Source organism: Ovis aries, chromosome 13, assembly GCF_016772045.2.
Source record: "Ovis aries strain OAR_USU_Benz2616 breed Rambouillet chromosome 13, ARS-UI_Ramb_v3.0, whole genome shotgun sequence".
Taxonomy (NCBI): Eukaryota; Metazoa; Chordata; class Mammalia; order Artiodactyla; family Bovidae; genus Ovis; species Ovis aries.
The window spans coordinates 10,877,427-10,901,409 of record NC_056066.1 but is presented as its reverse complement, the minus strand read 5'-3'; the positions used below and the strand labels follow the sequence as shown (position 1 = coordinate 10,901,409).

Genomic DNA, 23,983 nt, shown 5'->3' with positions numbered 1-23,983 from the left:
TGGAGAGTTTAACAATTAGAGAGATTAGGGGGATATTCACTAAATTTTACCCATGCTAATAGAAATCTTAATGAAGCACTTGCATTTCTCTGGTTGATGGTGAGAATGTTGGGAAAAGCCACCTCAACAATGATGTTATCATAAAGCTCAATAGTAATGAGCTGTCAAAGGGGGTTGGAACGTATACTTTCAAGACCACAGGGTTCACCCAAATTAAACTAAGCTGTCGTAACGAGTGCCTAGCATGAGCACATCTCAGCCCTTGTAAGCCCAAGCCCAACTCTGTCCCGGGTATCCGGAGCCAAGCGAGAGGCTGGCTGCTGACCCTCAGGCCCTACAAAGTGTCTAACTATGTGGTTCTCTCACCTTTTGCTCCTCAGCTCAAATTGACTTCACAGAGTGTGTGCACTTTCTTCTCAGAAGCAGTCTTCATTCACTTTAACTCAGTGAAATACCACCACAGAAGAGAGAATGTTATTCTTTTATTTTATGTTAAATAAAAACATGAGAAAATCCTTTTTTAAAAAGGGTCAAAATATTCCTTATGTCTCCAAACCAAGTCCATGGATGCGAAGAGATGCTGGCTACTTCCCCCCTGCAGGGTCACACACACTGTCACGCTGAAAGGGCCTGAAGAGACAGCACGGCGCATGGCCCCAGCCGCCGCCTCAGGCTAAGTCACATGCAATGTTCGGGCAAGCAAGGCGCAGAGTACAGGCAGGCAGACTCTGGAAACACTTCCTGCTCGGGCCAAATATTATTATTTGTTTGGTCTTGCAGTCCTGCTAAACATTTAAGCCACATATACCACGGTACTTCGATGGTACACGTTTTCACAATTCCAGAATTGTATTAATTGGGAGTACAGTTTAAATAGCTGATGTGGCAGAATTTTATCCATTTAAAAATTACACATGAGAACTAACAGGACTGCAAATTTTTCCAGTAGAACCATGACCCCAGGGAATCACCACTTCTACAACATTATCGGGCACACATTTTCAATGCACCCATGAGGTTCTGAGTGAACCTGTCACTGCTGAGCTACGCTAAAGACGAGACTTCAATCTGAAAACAAATGCTATATTCATGATTTCTATACCCAAATGCTCCTAAATCCATCACAATCTCTAGAGTCTGACTTAGCTTAACTGAAAATGATTCATCCAAACAGGTCATGGTAGGCTCAAGATTCTTCAACCTTAGTTTAGGTTGTAAAGAGCTTTTTCTATAACTGGAGTCAATAAGAATTTCTCTGTTAGAGAAAGCAGAGGTTTCCACCTTAGGCAGACTGCCAAGATGGTACTTTATTACAGAATTTATGAAGCTACAGTTTAGTAACTTGCAGGTTTTATGAAAAGAAATCAAAAAAAGAAAGAAAAGGGGAACACTACCCCACCAAAACTTTCTAGATTTTTTTTTTAAGTGCAAGAAATGCTGTATCACTGAAGCACTTGAGAATTATCATGAAATCCTAGCCAAAAATGTAATCACCTCAGAAGTGGTAATAAAAAAGAGAAACAACCAGAGAGGCACACAGATTGCTTTTTGTTTGTTTTTTTTAAAAGGATTTTTATACTATATTAAAAAACCACAAAATAAAAAAGGGATCAGTCAACATATATCTTAGAAGTCTTACAGAGTCTCTGCACCCACAGCCATGAAGGCCCCTGACGCCTTGCTCTTCTCTGCTCAGTCTGCACCTCGATGAAGGACCGCTGGAGATGACTCAGGCTCTAGTTTTTAAAATCAAACTTGTTCTGCCAAATCCAGGACCCTGAATTTATCCAAATTGTAGAAACATGCTTTGACCACCCGTCCACCAAAATACCTCCCATTCAGATCAACAACAGCTAAAAGGCAAACAAAAAGACAGTTAGTTAAGGCAGGAATTCCACGAGACATTACAACAGTATGTCTTCAAAATATTAAGATCACAAGTTCAACTTTTTAATTCTTCATCATTAGCTGTACAGCTTACCTTTAATTGCTGACTCAACCCTCTCGAATTCTAAAAATATTCGTACTGCTTCATCATCAGGGGCACCAGGAATCTGGAAAAGAAATGGAGTACAGTAAGTAAAGATATCATCAGAGATGTCACGGACTGTGAGTTTTCCTCCGTAAAATGATTTTTGTCAGAGTGAGTGTTCCAATTCCAGACAAGCAGTGCTCAAATGCCAAAGACGTAAGTGTAATCTGCGTTTGTGTGTGCATGTGCACACTCAGTTGTGTCCAACTCTTTGTGACCTCATGGACGGTAGCCCACCAGGCTCCTCTGTCCATGGGATTTGCCAGGCAAGAATTCTGGGATGGGTTGCCATTTTCCTTTTCCAGTTAAGTGTAATTTACTTGTCATCAAAATTCACTGAACGTCTTTTTTTTGGACAGGCTGTGTGCTAAGTGCGAGCAAAAGGCAGCTAAACAAGACCTCTGCAGGTCCTATGCCATCAGACACATGAACAGATAATTATGCAGTCAACAGACGCAACCCAGCATGGAGGAGAAGCTGAGGTGAGCAGGAACTAAAATAAAACATCTGTATGCTGTCTCTCATACCAGGCTGAGTTCCTCTGTTAAGCTTTCTAGGCCCTGCTGCACTGTGTAAGCTAATCCCCACCACACCCACCACCGTGCAGCCCTCCCCAGTCTCCAGAAGCCATGACCCTATGTGAAGGCCCGTTCCCTCCTACCCAAATCCTACGCACACAGTCCAAAGCTCCGCTCACATCTGATACTGTTCACAAAGCCTCCTCCAACTATTCGGTATTGATCTAAGTCTTCTCTCAAATTCCTGTACTTGTAAGTCAGTGTTGAGTCTAGCAACTGAACACTCTCTAACTTCATGTTTCTTCAACTGAGTGTGTCACCGAGAGCACAGGAGGCCCCTCCCTGACCCCAGGACAGTCAGTACCGGTATGTGGGAGGCACTACATAAAATACCTGCCAAAAGAAGGAAGCCCAAGGCACATGTGACGCCCGTCAGTAAACTACTGAGCCCACTGTCATCAAGTCTAAACGTCAGTCACAAAATGAAATGTCTCTTCACCAAATAAAATTTGAAGTTCTTCTTATGCTAATATCTGAAATTGCAATAACTGAGTAAAAGCAGTATAACTAACCAACACATGTCACCTTCTAAAGACAGTATGTTACTTACAATGCATCCTCTATTTACAGAAAATGCTTTGTGACCTATCAATCATAACTTGGGTTATAAACAAAGAAATCTCTCTTACTTCAAATATCACACATTTTCCAACTTTGCCATATTTCTCACACTCTTCCTTGGTTTCTACTTCCAAGTCTTCATCCACCTCTCCTGCACCAACCATGTTCTAGAAACAAAAATAAACATATAAATTCCAGTACTGAGTATAATTGACAACTATGTCAAAGAGATGTATAAGTAACTTTTTTCCAAGATGGCAAATGTTTCCAAACCCAAATGATTCAAAGAAAATTTTCATTCCTGAAATATCCTGAAGTAGGTTAGTTTTTTTAAAAAAATTAAAAAATATACATTAGGCTTCAATAAGAGTTACCAGAGCAACTGGGCAAGCACCAGAATACACAAACCAAGCTGAATTTCTGACAACTTCAAACATTTTAAAGTAATTTCTCACTGTAGTCTTAAATACTAATGTTTAGCAAAGAAACACTAGTGAAAAGGAATCTAAAAACCAGTCTTCCAGGGAGTCTTCCCACAATTACCACCTTCAGTTCGCTTCAGCTATCCCATCATCAGCCGGGCTGACTGATTGCAGGGACAGGGTGGGGGGAGGGACACAGGGCAAACAGGGCTCCTCCCTCAGCTCCTTACCCTGAGTAGGACCACTTTGGTAGGACACTTAAGTATTTCAGTTAATGGATTTGAATCTGACTTCTTGGCTGCGTCTGTAAGAAAACATCATCAGACAGAAGTGTCAGGGCACCAAGTCTAAGTTACAACGAGCAATTTACTTTGAACACCAATCCCCACTCTCTATGTCCTAGAGCCAGCATCTACACAGTCTCTGAGCCAAGATGTAGCCTTTCCTATCCGAAAGCATCACTTTACTTTGGTATAATTTTTACCATAAATTCTAGAACTTTTTAATATCCTCAGGTGCATTTTTGCTTAGCTCACTTCCTAAAGGGCCAACAGGGCACAGTGATCACCACCCTCAGAAGCGAGTCTTGACTCAGGCAGTGGTCAGAGGTCGTGAGCCCAGTGTAAACGAGCAGTTCATCAGCCAGCCGTGAGCTGACCAGTGTCAAATACCCCCACAGACTGGGCTGACTGCTGGTTTCTGGTTCCAGCCTGTGAGGCTTAGTGCTGCTTCAAGCTCGACGTCAACATGCCTGGCAGGAAAGTTCTCTTCCTTCTTCAGGAAAAAGCATTCAGCTAAGACTGATTCAAAACTACGGAGTTCTCCTGCTTGAAGTGCTAAATCATGCCTGACTCATTCCAGCGTGCCCTCACTACAGAACAGACTGTAACAGTCAAATGAAAATAGAACACCAAGCAGGCATCACCTACCAGAAGACTGCAAAATAATGCTAGTTTTACAGAGCAGTCAGTAAGAAAATTAGGATGAAAGGGCAGAAAAAAGCAAAAAGCAGAGAACCCTTACAGAATAGAGATACAGCAGAAAGAATTACTGATATACTGCGTATGGCTCTGCGTTGCTATAAAAACTCAGTAACGGTTCTATCAGTATAACAAGGCTCTTTCCCGAGGAGAAGCAGGCATGACAGGATTTCTGGAGTCCTGTTCATTGCTGCCAAAGCCTCTCGTCTTCTTTTCCTCCCACAGGCGTTCTGTCTCTCTGTCTTGAACTATTTGTAAAGATGGGCCTCAGAACTGTTTCCACCACCCAGAGCTGGAAGGCATCACGATGAGGAATTCTCTCATTCAGGATGGCCTGCCCCCGCCCACACCCCCAGGAGCCCTGCCCGAGGGGAGGCCCACCTTTCTCGGTGGCATCGCCCACGATGATCTTGCCGCCCCGCTTGCTGGTCTTCTCCACCGACAGCGCTGTACTCAGACCCTGCTCATGCTTCCCGAGACCCTGGCCTTCCCGGAAGCCATACTTCTGCATGATTTTATGTGCTACCGTGCCCCTGCGAGGAGGAAAAGGAGAAAGGTCCCTGTACTTGGGCCATCAGCTACAGCACAGATTGGATTTTACATCACAGTAATCTCCTTCCGGGAGGAGAGAATGTAGATTCCACAAGGGCGTTGATGATGCCATTTATCTACTAACGGGCTAAGAGACAGAAGTTGTGGGATGTTCAGAAGACAGATTAAAAAGTGGATGCTGGAATCCTGGGTGCACTGAGATTACCTCTGAGGTGAAGGAAACACTAGTTCCTCTGGTAAGAGCTCCCCAGGGAACTGCATTTTCTGTTAGAAAATACCAGACTTCCTGGGTGCCCCTGTACCTGCTCTGCTACAAGGCTCATAACCAATTTAAGTAATCCTGTCAAAAACTAAGTATAGTCTCATGTAATGAAGATGACTGCATTTTTCTAAGTAGTACAGAAGAGTTTCCAATGACTGGCTTCATAAATGAAGGATGCTTAAGGACTATCTGTTTAATAGATGGAAATAAAGAAACTGGGGCCCACAGTGGCTGCCTCGCTTAAGGCTGACTGACAGCAAAGCAAGACACCACATGTTGGTATTAACAGCAGGACTGAAACTGAAACCCGCAGCTCTGAATTCTTAGTCCACTGCTCTTCCTCTAATCAGTAACAGCTTTCAAACTACACAGGGAGGAGCCTCAGGGGCACTGACCACTGCTTCTTAGGGCCTGAACCCCAAAACCCTGCTTCAACCCGAACTGTTCCGTTCAGCTCAGTCGCTCAGTCGTGTCTGACTCTTTGCGACCCCATGAATCACAGCACGCCAGGCCTCCCTGTCCATCACTAACTCCCAGAGTTTACCCAAACTCATGTCCATCGAGTCAGTGATGCCATCCAGCCATCTCATCCTCTGTCGTCCCCTTCTCCTGCCCTCAATCCCTCCCAGCATCAGAGTCTTTTCCAATGAGTCAACTCTTCGCATGAGGTGGCCAAAGTATTGGAGCTTCCGCTTCAGCATCAGTCCTTCCAATGAACACCCAGGACTGATCTCCTTTAGGATGGACTGGCTGGATCTCCTTGCAGTCCAAGGGACTCTCAAGAGTCTTCTCTAACACCACAGTTCAAAAGCATCAATTCTTCAGCATTCAGCTTTCTTCACAGTCCAACTCTAACATCCATACATGACCACTGGAAAAACCATAGCCTGGACTAGACGGACCTTACCTACGTTTTTCACATACGTAATTTCCTTAAATATTTCATTTGAACAAGTTGTTCCAGGGCTAAAAAGACTGAAGACTGATAACTGTACTATACTGTACCTTCTTTAGGCATAAAGATTTAATACCTTTCTCTTGCCAGTAATAAGGCAATTTTTTTCACCAGCAAAAAAACAAAACCAGCCCCCAGTGATGTCACGCCTGTGCCCCTTCAGTACACTCCAGGACAGCCCAACAGGCTTCTCTCCAATGAGGGGAACATCCTCTGTCTGCACTGCCCAGGGCAGTAGCTGTGAGCTTTGTGTGGCTACTGAGCACTCGAGACTAGCGTGAGGAAAGAAATATATGCTGAACTCTATTCACGTTCAATTACTTCAAGAGCCCTGAGTGGCCAGGAGCCCCCAGAGAACAGCACAGGTCAAGAAGACAGGTATCAAGATGAGAACTCCAAATCCTCTCACAGCGTGTGAAGAACCCTGGCCCGCTCCTCAGCTCTGGCCAGCCCGGCCCCGAAGGAGCGAAGGCAGAATCAAAGCGCTCACATAGGCGAGGGCAGACCAGAGAGGCCTCTGCAGACACAGCCTCTCCATCAGAGGCGCCCTCCTTCTAGAGGACAGAGAGCAAAGGCCTCAGCGCAACGCTGCTCCACTGCCACCCCCCAGAGTGCTAGCGGAATAAACAATACACAACACTCTCTTAACCAAAACACATGCCAAATCCAGCAAGTCCTAAAAAGCCCCACAAGCCCCACCCGAAGTCAACCTTAAAACTGATTTTCAAACACTGGCAAACAAATTTCTAATTATAAGTAGAATAACTGAAAGTTTTTATACCAAAAGTATAATAGACTCATGACCTTAAAGCAAAGGTCATTTTATCAAGAAAAAAAAAGGATGTCATTCATCTTTTGGACATAGTGTAAGTCAGGTCTAATTCGTATGAGCTGTTTATTTGCAAATGTTCTGAAAACAATTATAGATAACAATCAGAAACTGTTCCTACCTAGAGAATATAATGTTCAGCATCCTAATCACTCAACACTTCTGATAGAAAGCTTGTAACAAAAGTTTTTTAACAGGGTGGTGCTGCAATACCCTCCCAGTGACTCAAGCCTTGATCCGTGTGACTGAGCATGCCACGCTCTCCTTGTAAACCCGCTAAAGCCCTCATCTCCAAACGCGCTGCATCCACTGGAAGGTCTGACCACACCACCCCTGCCCCCCTAGAGTCCCACCCTCCCTGCACCCGCCGAGGCGCAAGTGCCCGGACCATTACCCCATGTTGGCGAGGAAGGAGTTGCCAGGGCCGGTTGGGGATCGGGGTCTGTCTTGTTCCTCGTACACTGGGGGAGGGATAGCAGCTTTGGAAGACTGTGAGCGAGGTCGTGAATCCTCTTCGTAAGGGAAGTCTCGGGGTACTGTTGGATGACAGGAAACAGGATTTTATTTTTTGTGCCTCCTTATGCCAGCATACAACAAAGGTCTCTGAGGTCAGGGACCACATGCCAGTTCAGTGAAATGCAACCCCAGCTGTGCAACAGAATCAGCAAGGAAGCTCAGAGAGCTCCAGATGCTTGGGCTCCACTCCCAGAGACTGGTTTCAGTTGGGGTTTATGGTTTGTCAGGTATTTTCATTATTAACTTTTTTTTCCCTCTATTATCTTCTTAATAAAAAGGTAACATTCATAGTGCAATAGGTACTTAAAAACTTGGGGGATGGTTACATTTTCTTGGGATAGTTTCGGCATGCTCCAACACAGAGAGCAGGAAAATGAACTAGAAGATGCATCAAAGTCCAGTTCCAATCCCCAATCTGAGAGCCGATCCCTGGAGATGACTTCTGGGAACCTGAGTAAAGGCACACACCCTGTGACTGAGGGACCTAACTCGAGAACGCGCTGCCACCTTGTGGAGGGTCACAAATTTAACAGCTCCTGGATCACAGAGCTGTGGAGCGTCCCCTGGACTGCAAGGAGATCCAGCCAGTCCATCCTAGAGGAGATCAGTCCTGACTGTTCACTGGAAGGACTGATGTTGAAGCTGAAACCCCAATACTATGGCCACCTGATGCGAAGAGCTGACTCACTGGAAAAGACCCTGATGCTAGGGAAGCATGAAGGTGGGAGGAGAAGGGGACGACAGACGATGAGATGGTTGGATGGCATCACTGACTCAATGGACACAGTTTGAGTGAACTCTGGGAGGTGGTGATGGACAGGGAGGCCTGGCGTGCTGCAGTCCATGGGGTCGCAGAGTGGGACATGACTGAGCAACTGAACTGAACTGAGATCACTGAGCACAGAACTTGCCAACTGAGCTACTATTTGTTTTAACCTAACTCCAAATATGAAATGTTAGAGAAAACAAAATGAATTATTTTTAACAACAAAAAAGCATCTTGCTGCAGAAAACCCCTAGAGACTGGCGTAAAAACTCCTGAAGCATAAGGGGTGGAAGGTGCTCTTGGCCGAGGGCTAGAGTGAGGAGAGTTTGGGGGCCTTTTCCCTGCACCCAGGCGCCTGGCTGATTCCAGCTCAGGCTTCCCAAGACTGGGTTAAAGACGAGTACCTGAGGAGAAGAGGGAAGACACAGGTACTTACACTCTTTGTCCTTCTCCACAAGAGATGTGGGAGGCGCAATGGCAGCTCCGCCCATACCTGCAAAACAGACCTTCCGCTGAGCAAGGGCTGAGTGAGGAGGGAGGAGTCAGCCCGGGCCCTGAATCGCACCCCTACCCCAAAGGAAGAGGCAGGAAGGCACACTACTCCACCCTCTCGCTAACACCTCAAGAGCTCAGTGTTGGAAACCAGGGTTAAAAGTACACAAGTAGGTATCCCTGCTGGGGTGTGTGGGTACTTCTGGCCACAGTCTGCTTTGTGCTGTCGTCATTCTTGTTCACATTTCCGTGACAGAGAACGGTGGACACAAACAAACCAAAGCGGACTCTGTTTGCTATCAGACAACCAGAGGGGAAACATGAACAGGAACACAGGGATTTTCCCCCAGAGAAAAGCCCTAACATATGCATTATAACTTAATCACCAATGAGACACTCCAAAAAATGGTACAATGTAAATTAAAGAAACCAATTACAAAGCCATGCTGCACCAGCATGAAATGTTTCACAAGAAACTGCCCACAATCAGTGTACAGGCGGCAACCACACGCGATGCAGCCGTTCTCTCAGAATGGACAGTGCTTAGCTATCTAGTGGTCACCAAGCACCTGGCTCTCACACGACGATGCCGCCTGCGAGGCTTCAGAGATGGAGGCGGCCCGACAGAGCACGAGCTCACACCGTCTCCCTGCCCCGCTGGCAACTCTGCCAGAAGCCAGCGTCCAGGGAAGCGCAGCCATGCATGTGGGTGGCAAGGGTTCTGAACACGAGCGCAGACTCTCCACTCAGTGCTATGAATCAGAGTGCAGACGGACAGAGAGCAGGTGGGCACGGCTGTGCTACGGACGGGGGCGAGCACAGGCATGCAGCTTAAGGCGTGCTCCAAGGCCCACAACGTGAATGTTAGGGAGACCATCTGTGAACACAACGAAGGGAAACCCCATACAGATGTGGGCTTCTGCCGAGATTCCAGACAGGAAACTACCCAAACCACTGCAGCTGAACTAGTTATCAAACTGAATGCAGAAGGAAAGGGCAGAACTGCACATCCCAAACAGGACACCCATGCTCAGGCATTACTTCTTTTCCTCCTCTCTCGCTCATAATCTTCATCCTCATCAGAATCTGGATCGGGTCGCCTGGAAAACCCACTAGCTTCATGTCTGTCTTTACGCCTCCTGTGATAACAGAAGGAACAATTCAGAGATGTGAACCCAAGGATGTCACCTTGACTTTAGGGGGGCGTCGGGGATATGCAAACAACTGATTAAAGACTAAAGCAGCCAACGTGTGACAAGTGAGAAAAACCCAGAAGATAAACTGAACAAATTTAACAGGTATATGCATATAAATAGCAAGAAAAGAGTTTCCTTGATATTTTACCTCTTTCAACACTAAAGCGAATCAACACAGGTAAGAGTTAATGAAATAATTTCGATTCTCTAGAGCATGCTTTCACTTCATGAAATAAGTCAATAAATAATGAGAAATAGTATATTAATGTTTTATATAATCATTTAAAAATTAATACTCAGCATTTTTAAAAGAAGAAATGCAAATAAATCTGTTACCCATACTTTCGAAAAACATAAAAGATGTTATGAGTTCTTAAAAACTCTATCTGGCTCAAAAATAGTAAAAGGTGAGAAAAACATTTTAAGTATTTTAAGCAGTATGACTCTAGTAGAGTCAGAACATAGGGGGCAAAAAAGCAAAACCTATTATTCCACATCAGTTTGTAAGCTATTTTTCTAAAAACTCACTCAAAATGCATGTTCTAAGTTTTCTGCGTGTGTACTTGAACTTGCTCTGGAGTTTGTTTCCATGATGGGATGTAACAACCACACACTCTTAACAACAGTCTGACTCCTGAGGACTGTTCAGACCAACCACAAAACCCACTCAGTCCACAGACAGCACTAAAGTTCTCGTAACATCTGAATGAACATTTCAAACATAACCCCATCCCACACTTGCACGAGGCCTTACTTCTCTCTCTCTTCTATTTCCTTCTGTCTTTCCAGCTCCCGCTGCCTCTGTCGCTCCTCTCTTTGGCGCTTCACTACTTTCTCATAATCGTTAGGAAACATGGGATCATATTCATCAGCTAAGGGGATCAAAACTTCTCCTGCAGAAAACCCGCTGGGAACAGGGTCCTGAGGAAGGGAAAATGCCAAAGTAAGTATCACCCTCTGTCTTGGAGTTTTATTCACAGAATTAAGGTCAAGGACCATGCAGGGCCCCGAGGACCACCTGTCCACTTCTGTTCACAGATGAGGGAGCAGATGCCCGAGGAGGCTAGGAGACTTGACCTGTTCAGGCGCCCAGCCCAGGAGCAGCAGAGCACGGGAGTTCACCTCTCAGTTCAGGATCAATTCCATAAACACCCTACAGCATTTTCTTAAAAAAAGCTGCCATCACCCAAAATTTTAAGCAATAAATTTGACTTTTCAGAGTAAATATAGAATACTTCTATTTTTATATATATATAAAAACTTAAAATACAAAACAAGTCATGAATAACATGTTCTTGCAGTCATTTAATATAATAATCTCAGATTTTGATTACATGGAGACATGACATATTAAGACTCTCAAAAAAAAGAGGAAAGAAAAGTAGAAAGCTGCCTCCTGGGCTCTGAATGCTCTGGAGTCCACAGCCTCCCAAGGCCGCTGCATCTCAGACCCTGAGTCTGAACAGGGCATGTAATTCCCTTCACAACATGGTTCATTTTTTAAAGTCCACTAAGTCAGGTTTTTGCATTTCTCTTTTGTACATTTACAAACTGCTCTTTGAGAGGAAAAAGAACAAAAGGCTAACAGTGCACTAGAAACCCAAGATAAAAAGGGGGCTTTGCCCTGGGCTGGTGGTCTTGATCTCCGTGGTTCTCGTAAGCCCTGACCCACTGCATGGTCTCAGGTTCCTACATCTTCGTACTTTCTTCTGTTTGTTTCTCTAGCATGACACCCCCTTATTGTCTGTAAAAATACGATGCCTTTCCTGGTCCCCACAGACACCCAAATGAGTGCAGGTCAAGGTCCCGAAGCTCCGACTCTGGAACTGTCGGGAGAAGCGTGCCCAGCACTGCCAAAGGCAGGACGGCTGTTTGCAAAATGTATTTTACATATGAACACAAAGCAGGCATGACACAGAGAGCTTATGCTCAGTATCAACGGACCTAAATCTAACAACTCCTGGATTACCCTGTGCACTGAATTACAATGTGGATGACATTTTCTCATCATATTGATAAAACAAACACTTCATGGTCTCCTTACAATTAAAAACAAAAAACCACTTTGATTTGTTGAATAAACAAAATTAGAAAAATAACTGTCATCACCTCCCAGGCCCTGTCACTGGAAATCTGACACAAATCTATTTACTGCAAGGCTCCCAAAGGGAAGGCATTCATTTGTATGCAAATAAAAGACATTTCTAAAACACAAAAGCACCTGAACAACATTTCCATTCAGTTATTATTAAGACAAGAGAAGCTAACAATCAGCAACTCAATTTATTTAACACTACCATCACAAAGTTCCAACTCAGAGAACAAACTGTCAGCATGAAGGTTAATTCTCTGTCATTTAAAATCTGACAGCAAACAACTTTTACTGTGTGAACCCTGCTAAGTTCAACAATGAGCCATCCTGCTCTAAATGCCATAAAGAATAAAGGGCTTGCTTCATTTTACCAGCTTGACAGTTAATACCCACTGCAGAGGGTGGAAAAACTCAAATGCTCACACGCTGCAGGTGATACAACTCTGCCAGGGACAACTTGGCAATAAATAAACCGTCCAGGAAAGGGAATGATCTCCTAAAGTCACCTCTGGAAATCTATCCTAAGAAAATTTTAAATGCACAGAAAGCTCTCTCAAAAGGTGCTCCCTAAAAGGGTTACTGGTCCTACAGTTAGGAAATGGGTGTGTAAATCACCATACACTTACCTGATGGGAATACTTTACAACTAAAAATTGGCTATGTAGCAAGAAGGAAAACGTTAACTGATTAAATTTGGGGGTGATATTATAGGTTCTGGAGTCAATATACAATAACAGAAGATGATTAACCAGTTCTTGATTAGATGCAGCAAGAAAAAATTAGGTGACGAATTTGTGGGAAAAAATGTTAAATGACTAAGAATCCTCAGAAAAGTTCCCTTGTGGGGAACCAAGTGGTTTTCCCTCTTGCCAGACTACCAGACTGCAGAAGGATCAGCTCCTCTGGCCAGGAAACCTCACCGAGAGCTTCAGCGCCTGCCACACAGGGGAGCGCAGTGGAGCCACTGGCTGAGCGTGGGGCCCTGTACTCTCTGACACAGGTGGACACCGCAGTACGTTAAGTGAGAAGCGCAAGGGGGGGACAGAAGATGCAGGAGGAAAACGATACCAAGTGTTTAAATTCTTAAGTCATTTGCTTTTCTTTTCTCCCACCTCCAATTTCTGATTAACTACTGAGCTTTAAACAGATTTAACTGTTTTAAAGTGGATAAAACCAGAGCAAAAATTAAACTGAACATGATCCTGACTAGAGTGCAAGGCCTACGGAGGAGGTATGCTCAGCGGCGTGTGTAAAGTGCAGCCTGGAAAGCAGGAGAGCCCACCCAGGGGGGTGTGTGCTGGGGGCGGGGGGTGTACCTTGAGGCCTGCAGCCACGTGCGGTGGAGTGTCCACGATCTGCCGCTCATCTGAAGAGCCGCCTCGCTTTAGGTCGATTACTGGAGCAAGGACTGTACTTTGTTTTGTCCTCTGGCTCTAAAATCATCAAAAACCAAGAAAAGTGTACTGAGGCTTCAAATCAAAATTCAGATTACTTGTAACAAAGCTTTTTTTTTTGGTCTCTGCAACAAACCTGTCAGATATGAGAGAAACAATCTTAAAACAATAGCCTTTTAATTCAATTATTACGATAACCATATACTAGTTCCTTTTCCTTACAACACAAATCTCGATTTTTATAAAAAGGTTTACAGAAAGATTGGCCGCTGTTAAATTTTCATATGAAATAATACATTGAAAAAACTCTATGCTTGGACATACTGAAGTTTGAAAACCAGCATCACTGCTGGAAATCAAGAGTACTCCTTTCCTCATCCTGATTCTCTCAAACAGTTCTATTTCCAGGAGATGTGAAATGACCTTCAACTCCTATTTCTCTCCCTCTCTACCCCAGCCTCCCTACCCCTGCAACACATGAGCCCTACATATTTAACACAGAGGTAGAGGAGTGGCTCTCATGCCTCGGCAGCCACCTGCCGGGACTCTTCCCTCACAGGTGGGCTCAGCTTCTCTCACCTTGGCCTGAGTGAGAGCTGCCTTCTTCACCTGGAGCTGAGACTGCAGGAGTTTGAAGTTTTTGGACCAGCCTTCTGTTTTTGAGTCACTGGTCTCCACTCCCAGGTCATCATACAGGGACATCTTCTCAGTTCAGTGCTGAAACGGAAAGTGGATAGGGGTTAAAGAATGCAAGAATGTAGTGAAGATTTCTAATTTTCCTATGTTAGAATATGCAGTGGCATGGAATTTCAGAGGTAGGAGGTATCTGATGAGATCACTTCGTCCAGGAACATTCAGTGATAGAAGCCAAGACACCTGGTATCACCAATCAGTGCCCTTTCTAATACCCATGTGCTATTTTCAAAATAAACCTCTAGCATGAATTTTCCTGTATATAAGATCATGTGATCAAGTAATTCAGGAGTGAAATCATTCTGCTCTACAAAATGAGGGAAGAGGGAAGTTCTAGAGTCAGGACATTCTTAACTACATATATTCATTTAAAAAAAAAATTCTACTTTGTGTCAGTTAACAAAAAGTAGAAGCCTTACAAAAACACCTATTACCAGGTGAGTTAGCACAATTAACCACCTTTTCAGGGCGGCAGGGGGGCAGAGTAGATGGCGGGGAAGCTACCCTTTTATAAATTATATGCCTACAAATAAGGGGGAAAACCCAGAAATGATCTCACAGATGTGACAGGAGAGTAGAAGGTTAGACTGCATTAATACCCAGGCTTCCTCGTATCCCACCTTGTGATCTTTAATGACTCTGAGCACAAAGCGAGAATCAACAATCTGCATGTGAATGACTCGCTATCCCTGGCAGAACAGAGGATGAAGACAGCAAAAATGACAACAATTAACACTTGCTGTTCAGTCCTCTCAGTCGTGTCCAACTCTTCGGGGCCGCGTGGACTGCGGCACGCCAGGCTTCCCTGTCCTTCACCAGCTCCCGGAGCTTGCTCACACTCATGTTCATGGAGTCAGTGACGTCATCTAACCATCCTCCGTCGTCTCCTTCTGCCCTCAGTCTGTCCCAGCATCAGGATCTTTCCCAATGAGTGGGCTCCTTACATCAGGTGGCCAAAGGATTGCAGCTTCAGTCCTTCCAACGAATACTCAGGGATGATTTCCTTTAGGATGGACTGGTTGGATCTCCGTGCAGTCCAAGGGACTCTCAAGAGTTGTCTCCAACACCACAGTTCAAAAGCATCAATTCTTCGGCACCTAGCCTTCCTTATGGTCCACCTCTCACATCCATACGTGACTACTGGAAAAACCATAGTTTTGACTGTATGGATCTTTGCTGCAAAGTAACGTCTCTGCTTTTTAATACGCTCTCTAGGTTTGTCATAGTTTTTCTTTTAAGAAACAAGTCTTTTAATTTCATGGCTGCAGTCACCATCCACGGTGATTTTGGAGCCCAAGAAAATAAAGTCTGTCACTGTTTCCACTTTTTCCCGATCTATTTGCCATAAACTGATGGGACCAGATACTATGATCTTAGTTTTTTGAATGTGAGTTTTAAGCCAGTTTTTTCATTCTCCTCTTTCACCTTCATCAATAGGCTCTTTAGTTCCTCCTTGCTTTCTGACATTAGGATAACAGCCTATCACACTCGCCAGGGTGGTCAAAGGCAGTATCTGCTACAGAAGCCTAGGAGGAGGCTACCAGTAAAGCCAAGAGCAGTCCAGGAGCGGGTGGGGACTGCCAGAAATAAATCTGCTCCAGGTCAAACCGAGTCAGAAGTCCACACCTCTAGCTGCTAAGTCCTTACTGCCACATTTGAAAACCTCAACATTCTGAAACCCAAAAGATGGCTCATTTCTCAAAATAAGACAGCAATCTGTTTCTCACAGTTGGAAAGAGGGAAAAAAAAACTGACTGAAAACCCTAAACTACAAAGAAATGCTTAACACAGGAGTTGCTAACTTATGAATACATCGCAAAAGTCTGTCAGTTCCCAGGCTCAGACAGCATTTCGCCATTGAGACTGTGTCACACAAATCCTGTTTTGCCTGTCTTATGTCTCAGGAAGAGAAGGCGGAACATACAGGAAGGGAAGTATCTAATTTTCCCCCAGAGTCACATCTGACCTGGGGCAAAACTGTGTCTGCTCACTTCTCCACCCTTCTGTGCATGGATCTTAAGACCCCGACACCCCAACACCTCGGCTGACCTGGTTCCACGGTGCGTGGGGCGGGGGTGAGGGGTTGGATGCCACCTCCCTCCCTCAGGACAGCTGTCGGCTCCTGAGCTGAGGTCAGTCTTGGTCACCTATGGGTGCCTTTCCGAGTTCCTTCCCTACTTTATACCTGAACCCTGTGATGACCTGAGTGCTCAGTGCTGACTGCTAAATGAAAGGCCCCAAGGCAGTACAGAAGCAGGGTGAATAAAGCAGAGCCCAGGGTACTGGAGGCTGAGTGCTCCAAGTGACACACGAAACAACTGAGACATGCCTAACGGCTCTCCTCCTCAAGGCTTCTGGGACACTCGCTGGCTCAGCAGGGACAGAGAATTCCCTGCAGAGTGTATCCTGCAGAGTGTATGCCCGCTGCCTTCAGCACCAGACAAAGCGGACTTGGCAACACCTTGTCACGGTATTAAGCTTGAGACAAGTGCAAGACAAGCGCAAGACACTGAGGCTAAACGTAGAAGAGTTCATGAATTCCATTTCTCATCTAAGCATGCCTGAAATCTGACCAGGTCTCCAAAGTTTTGCAGGGAATACCACTGGGGTCCACTTCAGAACCTACTATTTTAATCCACGGTCTTGTAAATTCCACAAAAACCTATATTCAGTGTGTGGAGGTCACTGCTCTACCCTCAGACTAAGATCAGTATCTGCCCCAGAGTCAAACAGAGAATCAGGCCAACTGCTCAGTTAACACACTAATCGCAACCCCCTCTCATCCAGGACTTCAGAAATTTCTGGCCACTGGTGACGGCCTAAGACCACAGAGCTGCAGAGGCTGTCATGCACTTTTCTTCCAGCCTACCTGGTATTCAAAACTAATCCTTCTTTTCCAGGTACACATCCTTAAAGTTTAGATTTAACCTGAACAACTGAGTGTCCAGCTTGCAAAGGGCCCGTGACTAATGCCAGGTTTGAGCTGCGCGAGTCCACTTCCATGTGGCCTGTTTTCCATGGTAAATACTGCAGGACCACAGCATCGGGGTCGGTTGAATCCACAGATATGGAGGGCCAACGGTGAAGTTATACGGATTGTCGGCTGCGGAGGGTCGGGGCCCCTGACCCCTGCCTTTTTCAAGGGTCAACTGTACTGTGGTTTCCAGAACACTGCTTCAGAAATGACCCTGCAATCTTTCATCTAACCTAGTCTAATTTTTTGAGACCTCATCATTCAGTTGATCACTAGACCAAAGCCTAGTAAACAAACTGTGGGTTCATCTGTTTTATCTTTCTTTATTCTTATAAAGACAAGAGAAGACTGACATATTTTGGCAAACAAATATAAACAACAACACTTTCTGGGAAATTATAAAGCTAAACTATCAAACTCTGTTTACAAACCAAACTCTACTTTGTGTGCGTGTGTGTTAGTCGCTCAGTTGTGTCTGACTCTGCGATCTCCTGACTGTAGCCTGCCAAGCTCCTCTGTCCGTGGGATTCTCCAGGCAAGAATACTGGAGTGGATCGCCATTTCCTTCTCCAGAGAAACTTCCCAACCCAGGGATCAAACCCTGGTCTCCTGCATCGCAGGCAGATTCTCTACGGTTTGAGCTACAGGGGAGTCCTCTTTCACTTTACTCCTCTCAATACTGCTTGGTAAGAAATTTGAAAGCATTATCAAGAAAGGGTATTTACAAATAATGCTGGTCTCTAGAGACTGGCTCAAGACAGTGGAGCAAAAGAACGTGCGCTCATCTCCTGCCAGAGCACCAAAATCACAATTAGCTGTTGAACAGCCATCAACAGGGAGATACCAGAACCCACCAGAAAAGATACCCTCCATTCAAGGACAAAGGAGAAGCTGCAGTGAAATGGTAGGAGGGGCACAATCATGACAAAATTACATCTTACACCCACCAGGTGGGTGACCCACACTCTGGCAACCACCACCACCACCACCAGAGTTCTCACCTGCTCTGAAGCTTCTAGGCCCCTCATCAGGCTCCCCAGCCAGTGGGTCTGGCCTAGAGACTGGGAATCCCCTAGGAATCTGACTTTGAAGGCCAGCGGGATTTGATTACAGGACTCGCACAGGACTGGGGGGAAACAGACTCCACTCTTGGAGTGCAAACCAAACCTTGTGCTCACTAGAACCCAGGGGCAAGGAACACTGACCCCACAGGAGACTGATCCAGACCTACCATGAGTGTCTGCAGGTCCCTGCAGAGGTGTGGGTTGGCAGTGGCCCGCCAGGGACGGGGCACGGGTAGCAGCAGTACTGGGAGATGCGTCTCGGCCCGCTGTAAGCCCTCTGGGAGGCGCCAAAGCCCTACTGTAGAGCCTGAGGGCTTCCCTGGTGGCCCAGAGGGTAAAGCGTGTGTCTGCAATGCAGGAGACCCGGGTTCGATCCCTGGGTTGGGACAATTCCCCTGGAGAAGGAAATGCCAACCCACTACAGTACGCTTGCCTGGAAAATCCTATGGACAGAGGAGCCTGGAGGGCTACAGTTCATGGAACCGCAAAAGAGTCGGCCATGACTGAGTGACTTCACTCACTCACTCATAGAGCCTGTAGACTCCAGGACTGGGTCACCTCAGGCCAAACAACTAACAGGAAGGCAGCACAGCCCCATCCATCGACAGACAACTGGAGCCAAGTTTTACTGAGCATGACCCCACCCACCTGAGCAAGACCCAGTATTCCCACAGCCAGTACCTCCCATCAGGAAGCTTGCATAGCCTCTTATCCTCATCCACCAGACAGCAGACAGAAAAAATAAGAACTACAATTCCAGAAGCCTCCAAAACTAATACTACAATCACAGAAAGCTAGCCAAGAGGAAAAGAAATAGGATTATGTCCCAGATGAAGGATCAAGATAAATCCCCAGAAAAACTAGAGGAAGGGAGATAGGGAACCTCCCAGAAAAAGAATTCAGAATAATGATACTGAAGATGATCCAGGATCTCAGAAAAAGAATGGAGGGGATACAAGAAATGTTTACTAAAGGCTGAGAAGAATTAAAGAACAAATAAATAGAGCTGAATAACACACTAGAAGGAATCCATAGGAGAATAACTGAGGCAGAATAATGGATAAATGACCTGGAAGACAGAATGGTGGAAATCACTGCTGCAGAACAGAATAGAGAAAAAAGAAGGAAAAGAAATGAAAGCAGCCTAAGAGACCTCTGAGAAAACATTAAAACAGCAATATTTGCCTTCTAGGGTTCCCAGAAGAAGAGAGAAAGGACCCGAGAAAATATCTGAAGAGATAATAGCTGAAAACTTCCCTAACATGGGAAAGGAAATAATCAACCAAGGCTAGGAAGCACAGACTCCCATGCAGGATACAAATAATGGTCTCAATGGAAATCAAATAACCAAAGGCCCACTAAACTGAAGGGAAAAGACCAACTTATTCACTTCTGCATTTCCAATTTCTGGCAGAGGAGGCATTCAATAAACATTTTTAAATATCAACAATTAAATAAATTCTTTTTTAGCCACATGAATCAGCAGTCAAACTACACAACGCCCACAGGCTCCACTAGGAAGTAAAGAGGAAACAAAAGCTTCTGAGTTGGGTGGTAATAGGCACACAACACCACATTTAAAAACAGTTCAAATGACAAATTTTATGTTATGTATATTTTACCACCATCAAAATTTTTTTAAAAACCAGGTAAAAGGGAGAGGAGCAGCAGCACTAGGCGAGGCAGTGTGTGCTAACAGGATGCTGGCCGTCCCCCTAGGGAAGGAGTGAACGCTGATGGAAACTTTCCCTATTTCAGGGCTACACGCTCACGAAGTGCAGAGGCGCTCTACCTCCAGCAGAGTCCTTTCAGCCAAGAGCCCAACTCCTAAGACTTCATCACCCAGCTGGTGAGGCTCCATGCCACCATACTTCCTCCAGCTCCAGTCTACCGGAAGCTAGCTGTTGACAACGGCACCCGATTCACCTTGCTCTGCAAGCTTCGAAAGTCACTGTGCAGCAAAATCTTATGTTCATTTAAAGTTCCCCGTTTCTGTCCTCAGAACCTTCAAAAGCATACCTTAAATATCACAAAGTGATGCCCCCTTACTAGCATCTGCTAGCTTTCTGTACCTCGGAGCTTACACATCAGATCTCATCACAGTAAAGGCAGAAGAGCTTTCTTCACTTTTCTCTCCACAGACCTTCAAATTCATAGAACTGGATGGACCACAGCAACAACACGCTCTACCCACCTGCACTTGTAAGACTTGCTTTAAGTAACTACTATAATGCAACAAGCACCAGTGAGACAAGAGACCACCCTCCACCCATATGGTCCCCATCCCATCCCATCCACCCAAGTGATCTCCTTGGCCCAGCAGCAGCCTGAACCCCATGCTAACTCCTTCCTTTCCTCCTTTTACATCACCTTACCGACACAGCTTGCTGCATGCATTCCTTAAAAGGCGCATGTATCTTCACTGTGGCTGCCTTGAGTACTTGTAACTATGTCACAGTTGATTCATGCATCCTCTCTGCGGCAAACGCTGAAAATAACAAGCGCACTAACAAGACTCTGTTAGGACCTGAACTTCACCTGCTTAATGCTCAGATGTCTTTCAGATGATACAACACATTTATTTCATGAAGTCTGGTGGCAGGTAATAAAAACGGAGCACTTTCTAACATCTGAATATATCTTAGGAAGCCAGGACCAAATGGAAATACAAACAGTTGATTTTCATAACCTCTTTAAAATACCGCCTCACTACTGACTTCGTTTTCATAGTAACATCAGCCTTTGATCAACACATCTTCCAGGTATGCTTTTTCTTTTACTTAAAAAGAAACACGGTAAACACAGCTCTTCTGGAAGAATGATGACTTTTCAAGATTCTACCCAAGCTAGAGAAGTATTTTTTTTAAAACACGTGCAACTAGCAAAAAAGAACAAGGAAGACGTCTTCTCAGCAGCACCCCATGTGCTCATCTTTTAAGTATATCTCTGAAGCCTTTGCTGACAACAAACCTCACATAAAACCAGCTACCCCCTGAACACACGTCTTGTTAGGCTCCACTGGGTGACATGTCTGTCTCTTACTATATCATAAACCCCTCAAGGCGTTAAGGGATGTTTCTGTCTTCATCTTTATATCTCCAACTGAGCACCTTGCGTGGGACATTGTTAAGCACTTTTTAAATATTTTCTAAATATATCAGTGAGTGGTCAGTCAGCACACAGCACATTTCTTAGTATATACCATTTGCTTTATTTCTTCTAAAAATAAATCACCTACAGTTTAAGTTACTAATGTAATATCCCATATCGCCTAAATATCCTCACTATAGTCAAAATGCCTGTGGCCCTTAACTCACAGAACTGTGGAAACTGAACTGCATCCTTTAAAAACTCCACCTGTTGAGGGGAGACACAGTCCGCACCTACCTGAGAATGTCCAGAATTTTGCCCTCCCCTAGAATATCCTATTTCCCACCCACTTGCCTGCCTCCCCGGTGGCTCAGAGGTTAAAGCGTCTGCCCCCAATGCGGGAGACCCGGGTTCGACCCCTGGGTTGGAAAGATCCCCTGGAGAAGGAAATGGTAACCCACTCCAGTATTCTTGCCTGGAGAATCCCATGGACGGAGAAGCCTGGCAGGCTACAGTCCACGGGGTCGCAAAGAGTCGGACACGACTGAGCGACTTCACCATACACTATTCTGCCTGCCCTTAGGAATAAGCACCTCCCAGGACCCTCCTCCATTGATTTCTCAGAGAACCGTCTTGATCTGACCTGACTACCCACGTTCACACTATCTACCTTTCCTGCAGTTTCCAGAATGCACTACGGTGCTTCCCTTCCGCTACCTTTACCCTTATTTCCTCTGCAAGGAAGCTTTCCCCCATCCTGCACATTTAACAAAACACCCCCAAGGCTCAGTTACACGCCTCACTCCTTAGGAAGCCTTTCCAGACCGACCGAGGCGTGGCTTTTTACACTTGTTTCTCTGGAAACTAAACTCACGGGAGCGTAGAGACAGAATCTTACTGATCTAACTATTTGCTGTTCCTAAACATGACCTGGGCAAAAGGAAACGCTCAAGCAAAACAAAAAACAAAAAACGCTTTGTGACTGGATATCGAAGCTAAAACACCGCTTTAAGAAAAGACAGGGTCCGAGGCAGTGCCAGAGCCTCGTCCAGGTAAAACCCTCGTCTCTGAGGGATGGCCACACCTGATTCGAAGCCAGGGGCGGAAACGGATTCCTTCCTCGGCGGCCCCGGCTACTGGGTTCAAGGGACCAACAGCTGTTCCCGGACAGACCGACAGCGAGAGGGAGGGGACAGGAGAGGGAAAGGTGCCCTCGGGTCCAGGAGACACAAGGCCAGAGCAAACAGACGAGGAAGAAAAAGGGGAGAGCAGGGGTGCGAGGGCCCTGCAAGCCGAGGCACATAAAGGACGTGGGGAGCAGGGAGAGAGAGAAGACGGGAGGCTTGCCAGCGGCCAGGGCAGCCAGCGGCGCGGGGCCGGTCAGGACCCCCGCCCCGCGCCCCTCGCGGTGCGGCCTAAAGCCGCGGCCTCGCCTGTCGCGACGCCCGCCCGAGGAGGCGCGCCGGCCCCGGCCCACGCCCGCCCACCGGCCCCAGAGACCACTTACCCGGCCCGCCCGGCCGACGATCCCGGGCCGCGGCGGCGCACCGAGGCCGACGCGCCGCCGACACCGCGGGCTGGGGGCTCGGCGTCAGCCCCCGACCGCAGCACCGCTCCGGCGCCAACCCCTACGCAGACTTCGCGGGACGCGCGGCGGCGCGGGGTCACGGCGCGTACGGCCGGAAGAGAGGCACCCGGCGCCTGCGTTGAGGGCGCCCCTGCTGCCGTGCGCCCCCTGCCGTCCGGAGGACCACGCCCGCAGAGCCGAGAGATTTCCTCTGCAGCCAAGAGGGGTCGCAATGGCAAAAGGTTGTGACGCTACAGACCCGGGAGCCTGGCATTGACCTCAGGCGGAGAGGAGGGCTACAAATTTGGGCTTCATGAGGAACACATGTACACCCGTGGCGGATTCATGTCAATATATGGCAAAACCAATACAATATTGTAAAGTAATTAGCCTCCAATTAAAATAAATAAATTTATATTAAAAAAAACTGTTCATCATCAGTGTGCACAAAGCTAAAGATAAATCATAGTAGGAGAGATGAATGGCCAAAGGGCTGTAAAAGACAAGACCAGGGGTGCTGAATTAACTGTGTGAGGTGAAAGTTGCTCAGTCGTGTCTGACCCTTTGAGACCTCATGGACTGTATAGCCCATGGAATTCTCCAGGCCAGAATACTGGAGTGGGTAGCCTTTCCCTTCTCCAGGGGATCTTCCCAACCCAGGGACCAAACCTGGGTCTCCTGCATTGTAGGCAGATTCTTTACCAGCTGAGCCACAAGGGAAGCCCAAGAATACTGGAGTGGGTAGCCTTTCCCTTCTCCAGGGTATCTTTCCAACCCAGGGATCAAACCCAGGTCCCTCACATTGCAGGCGGATTCTTTACCAGCTGAGTCACAAGGGAAGGGATAAGAAAATCATGGGTATGAAGTTAGAGTTACAGGATACATGTTATATACGTATACATACATGTATACATACACGGTACATGTTATAAAGCCTCATGATTTCAAAACGATAGGACAAAATTTGG

At 46.1% G+C, this 23,983-nt stretch overlaps 1 protein-coding gene across 4 annotated transcripts; it reads right to left on the bottom strand.

Annotated features, from left to right (window-relative positions):
* Positions 1–462: 462 nt before the first annotated feature.
* Positions 463–23,089, bottom strand: RBM17 (RNA binding motif protein 17). 4 transcript variants are annotated; one of them, XM_027976505.2, is made up of 12 exons: positions 22,956–23,089; positions 14,207–14,344; positions 13,550–13,666; positions 10,896–11,062; positions 9,987–10,084; positions 8,890–8,946; positions 7,566–7,707; positions 4,955–5,106; positions 3,824–3,897; positions 3,240–3,338; positions 1,982–2,054; positions 463–1,853 (listed from the first exon to the last, which is right to left on the bottom strand). In XM_027976505.2, the coding sequence occupies exons 2-12, from the start codon at positions 14,327–14,329 to the stop codon at positions 1,750–1,752; spliced, it is 1,206 nt and encodes a 401-aa protein (XP_027832306.1). In that variant the 5' UTR covers positions 14,330–14,344; positions 22,956–23,089; the 3' UTR covers positions 463–1,749. The 4 variants fall into 4 exon arrangements, with proteins under 4 accessions (XP_027832306.1, XP_042086372.1, XP_060253159.1 ...); XM_042230438.1 differs by lacking the exon at positions 22,956–23,089 and adding an exon at positions 20,734–20,841; XM_060397176.1 differs by lacking the exon at positions 22,956–23,089 and adding an exon at positions 15,265–19,684.
* Between the last annotated feature and the right edge of the window lie 894 nt (positions 23,090–23,983).

Excerpts from the sequence above, each read along its gene's own strand:
- RBM17 (XM_027976505.2), bottom strand. The coding sequence starts at position 14,329 with ATGTCCCTGTATGATGACCTGGGAGTGGAGACCAGTGACTCAAAAACA. Across the intron at positions 8,947-9,986 it reads GCGAGAGAGGAGGAAAAGAA|GTATGGGCGGAGCTGCCATT; the intron begins GTAATGCCTGAG and ends TCTGTTTTGCAG. Across the intron at positions 5,107-7,565 it reads TCCTTCCTCGCCAACATGGG|GGGCACGGTAGCACATAAAA; the intron begins GTAATGGTCCGG and ends TCCTCCTCGCAG.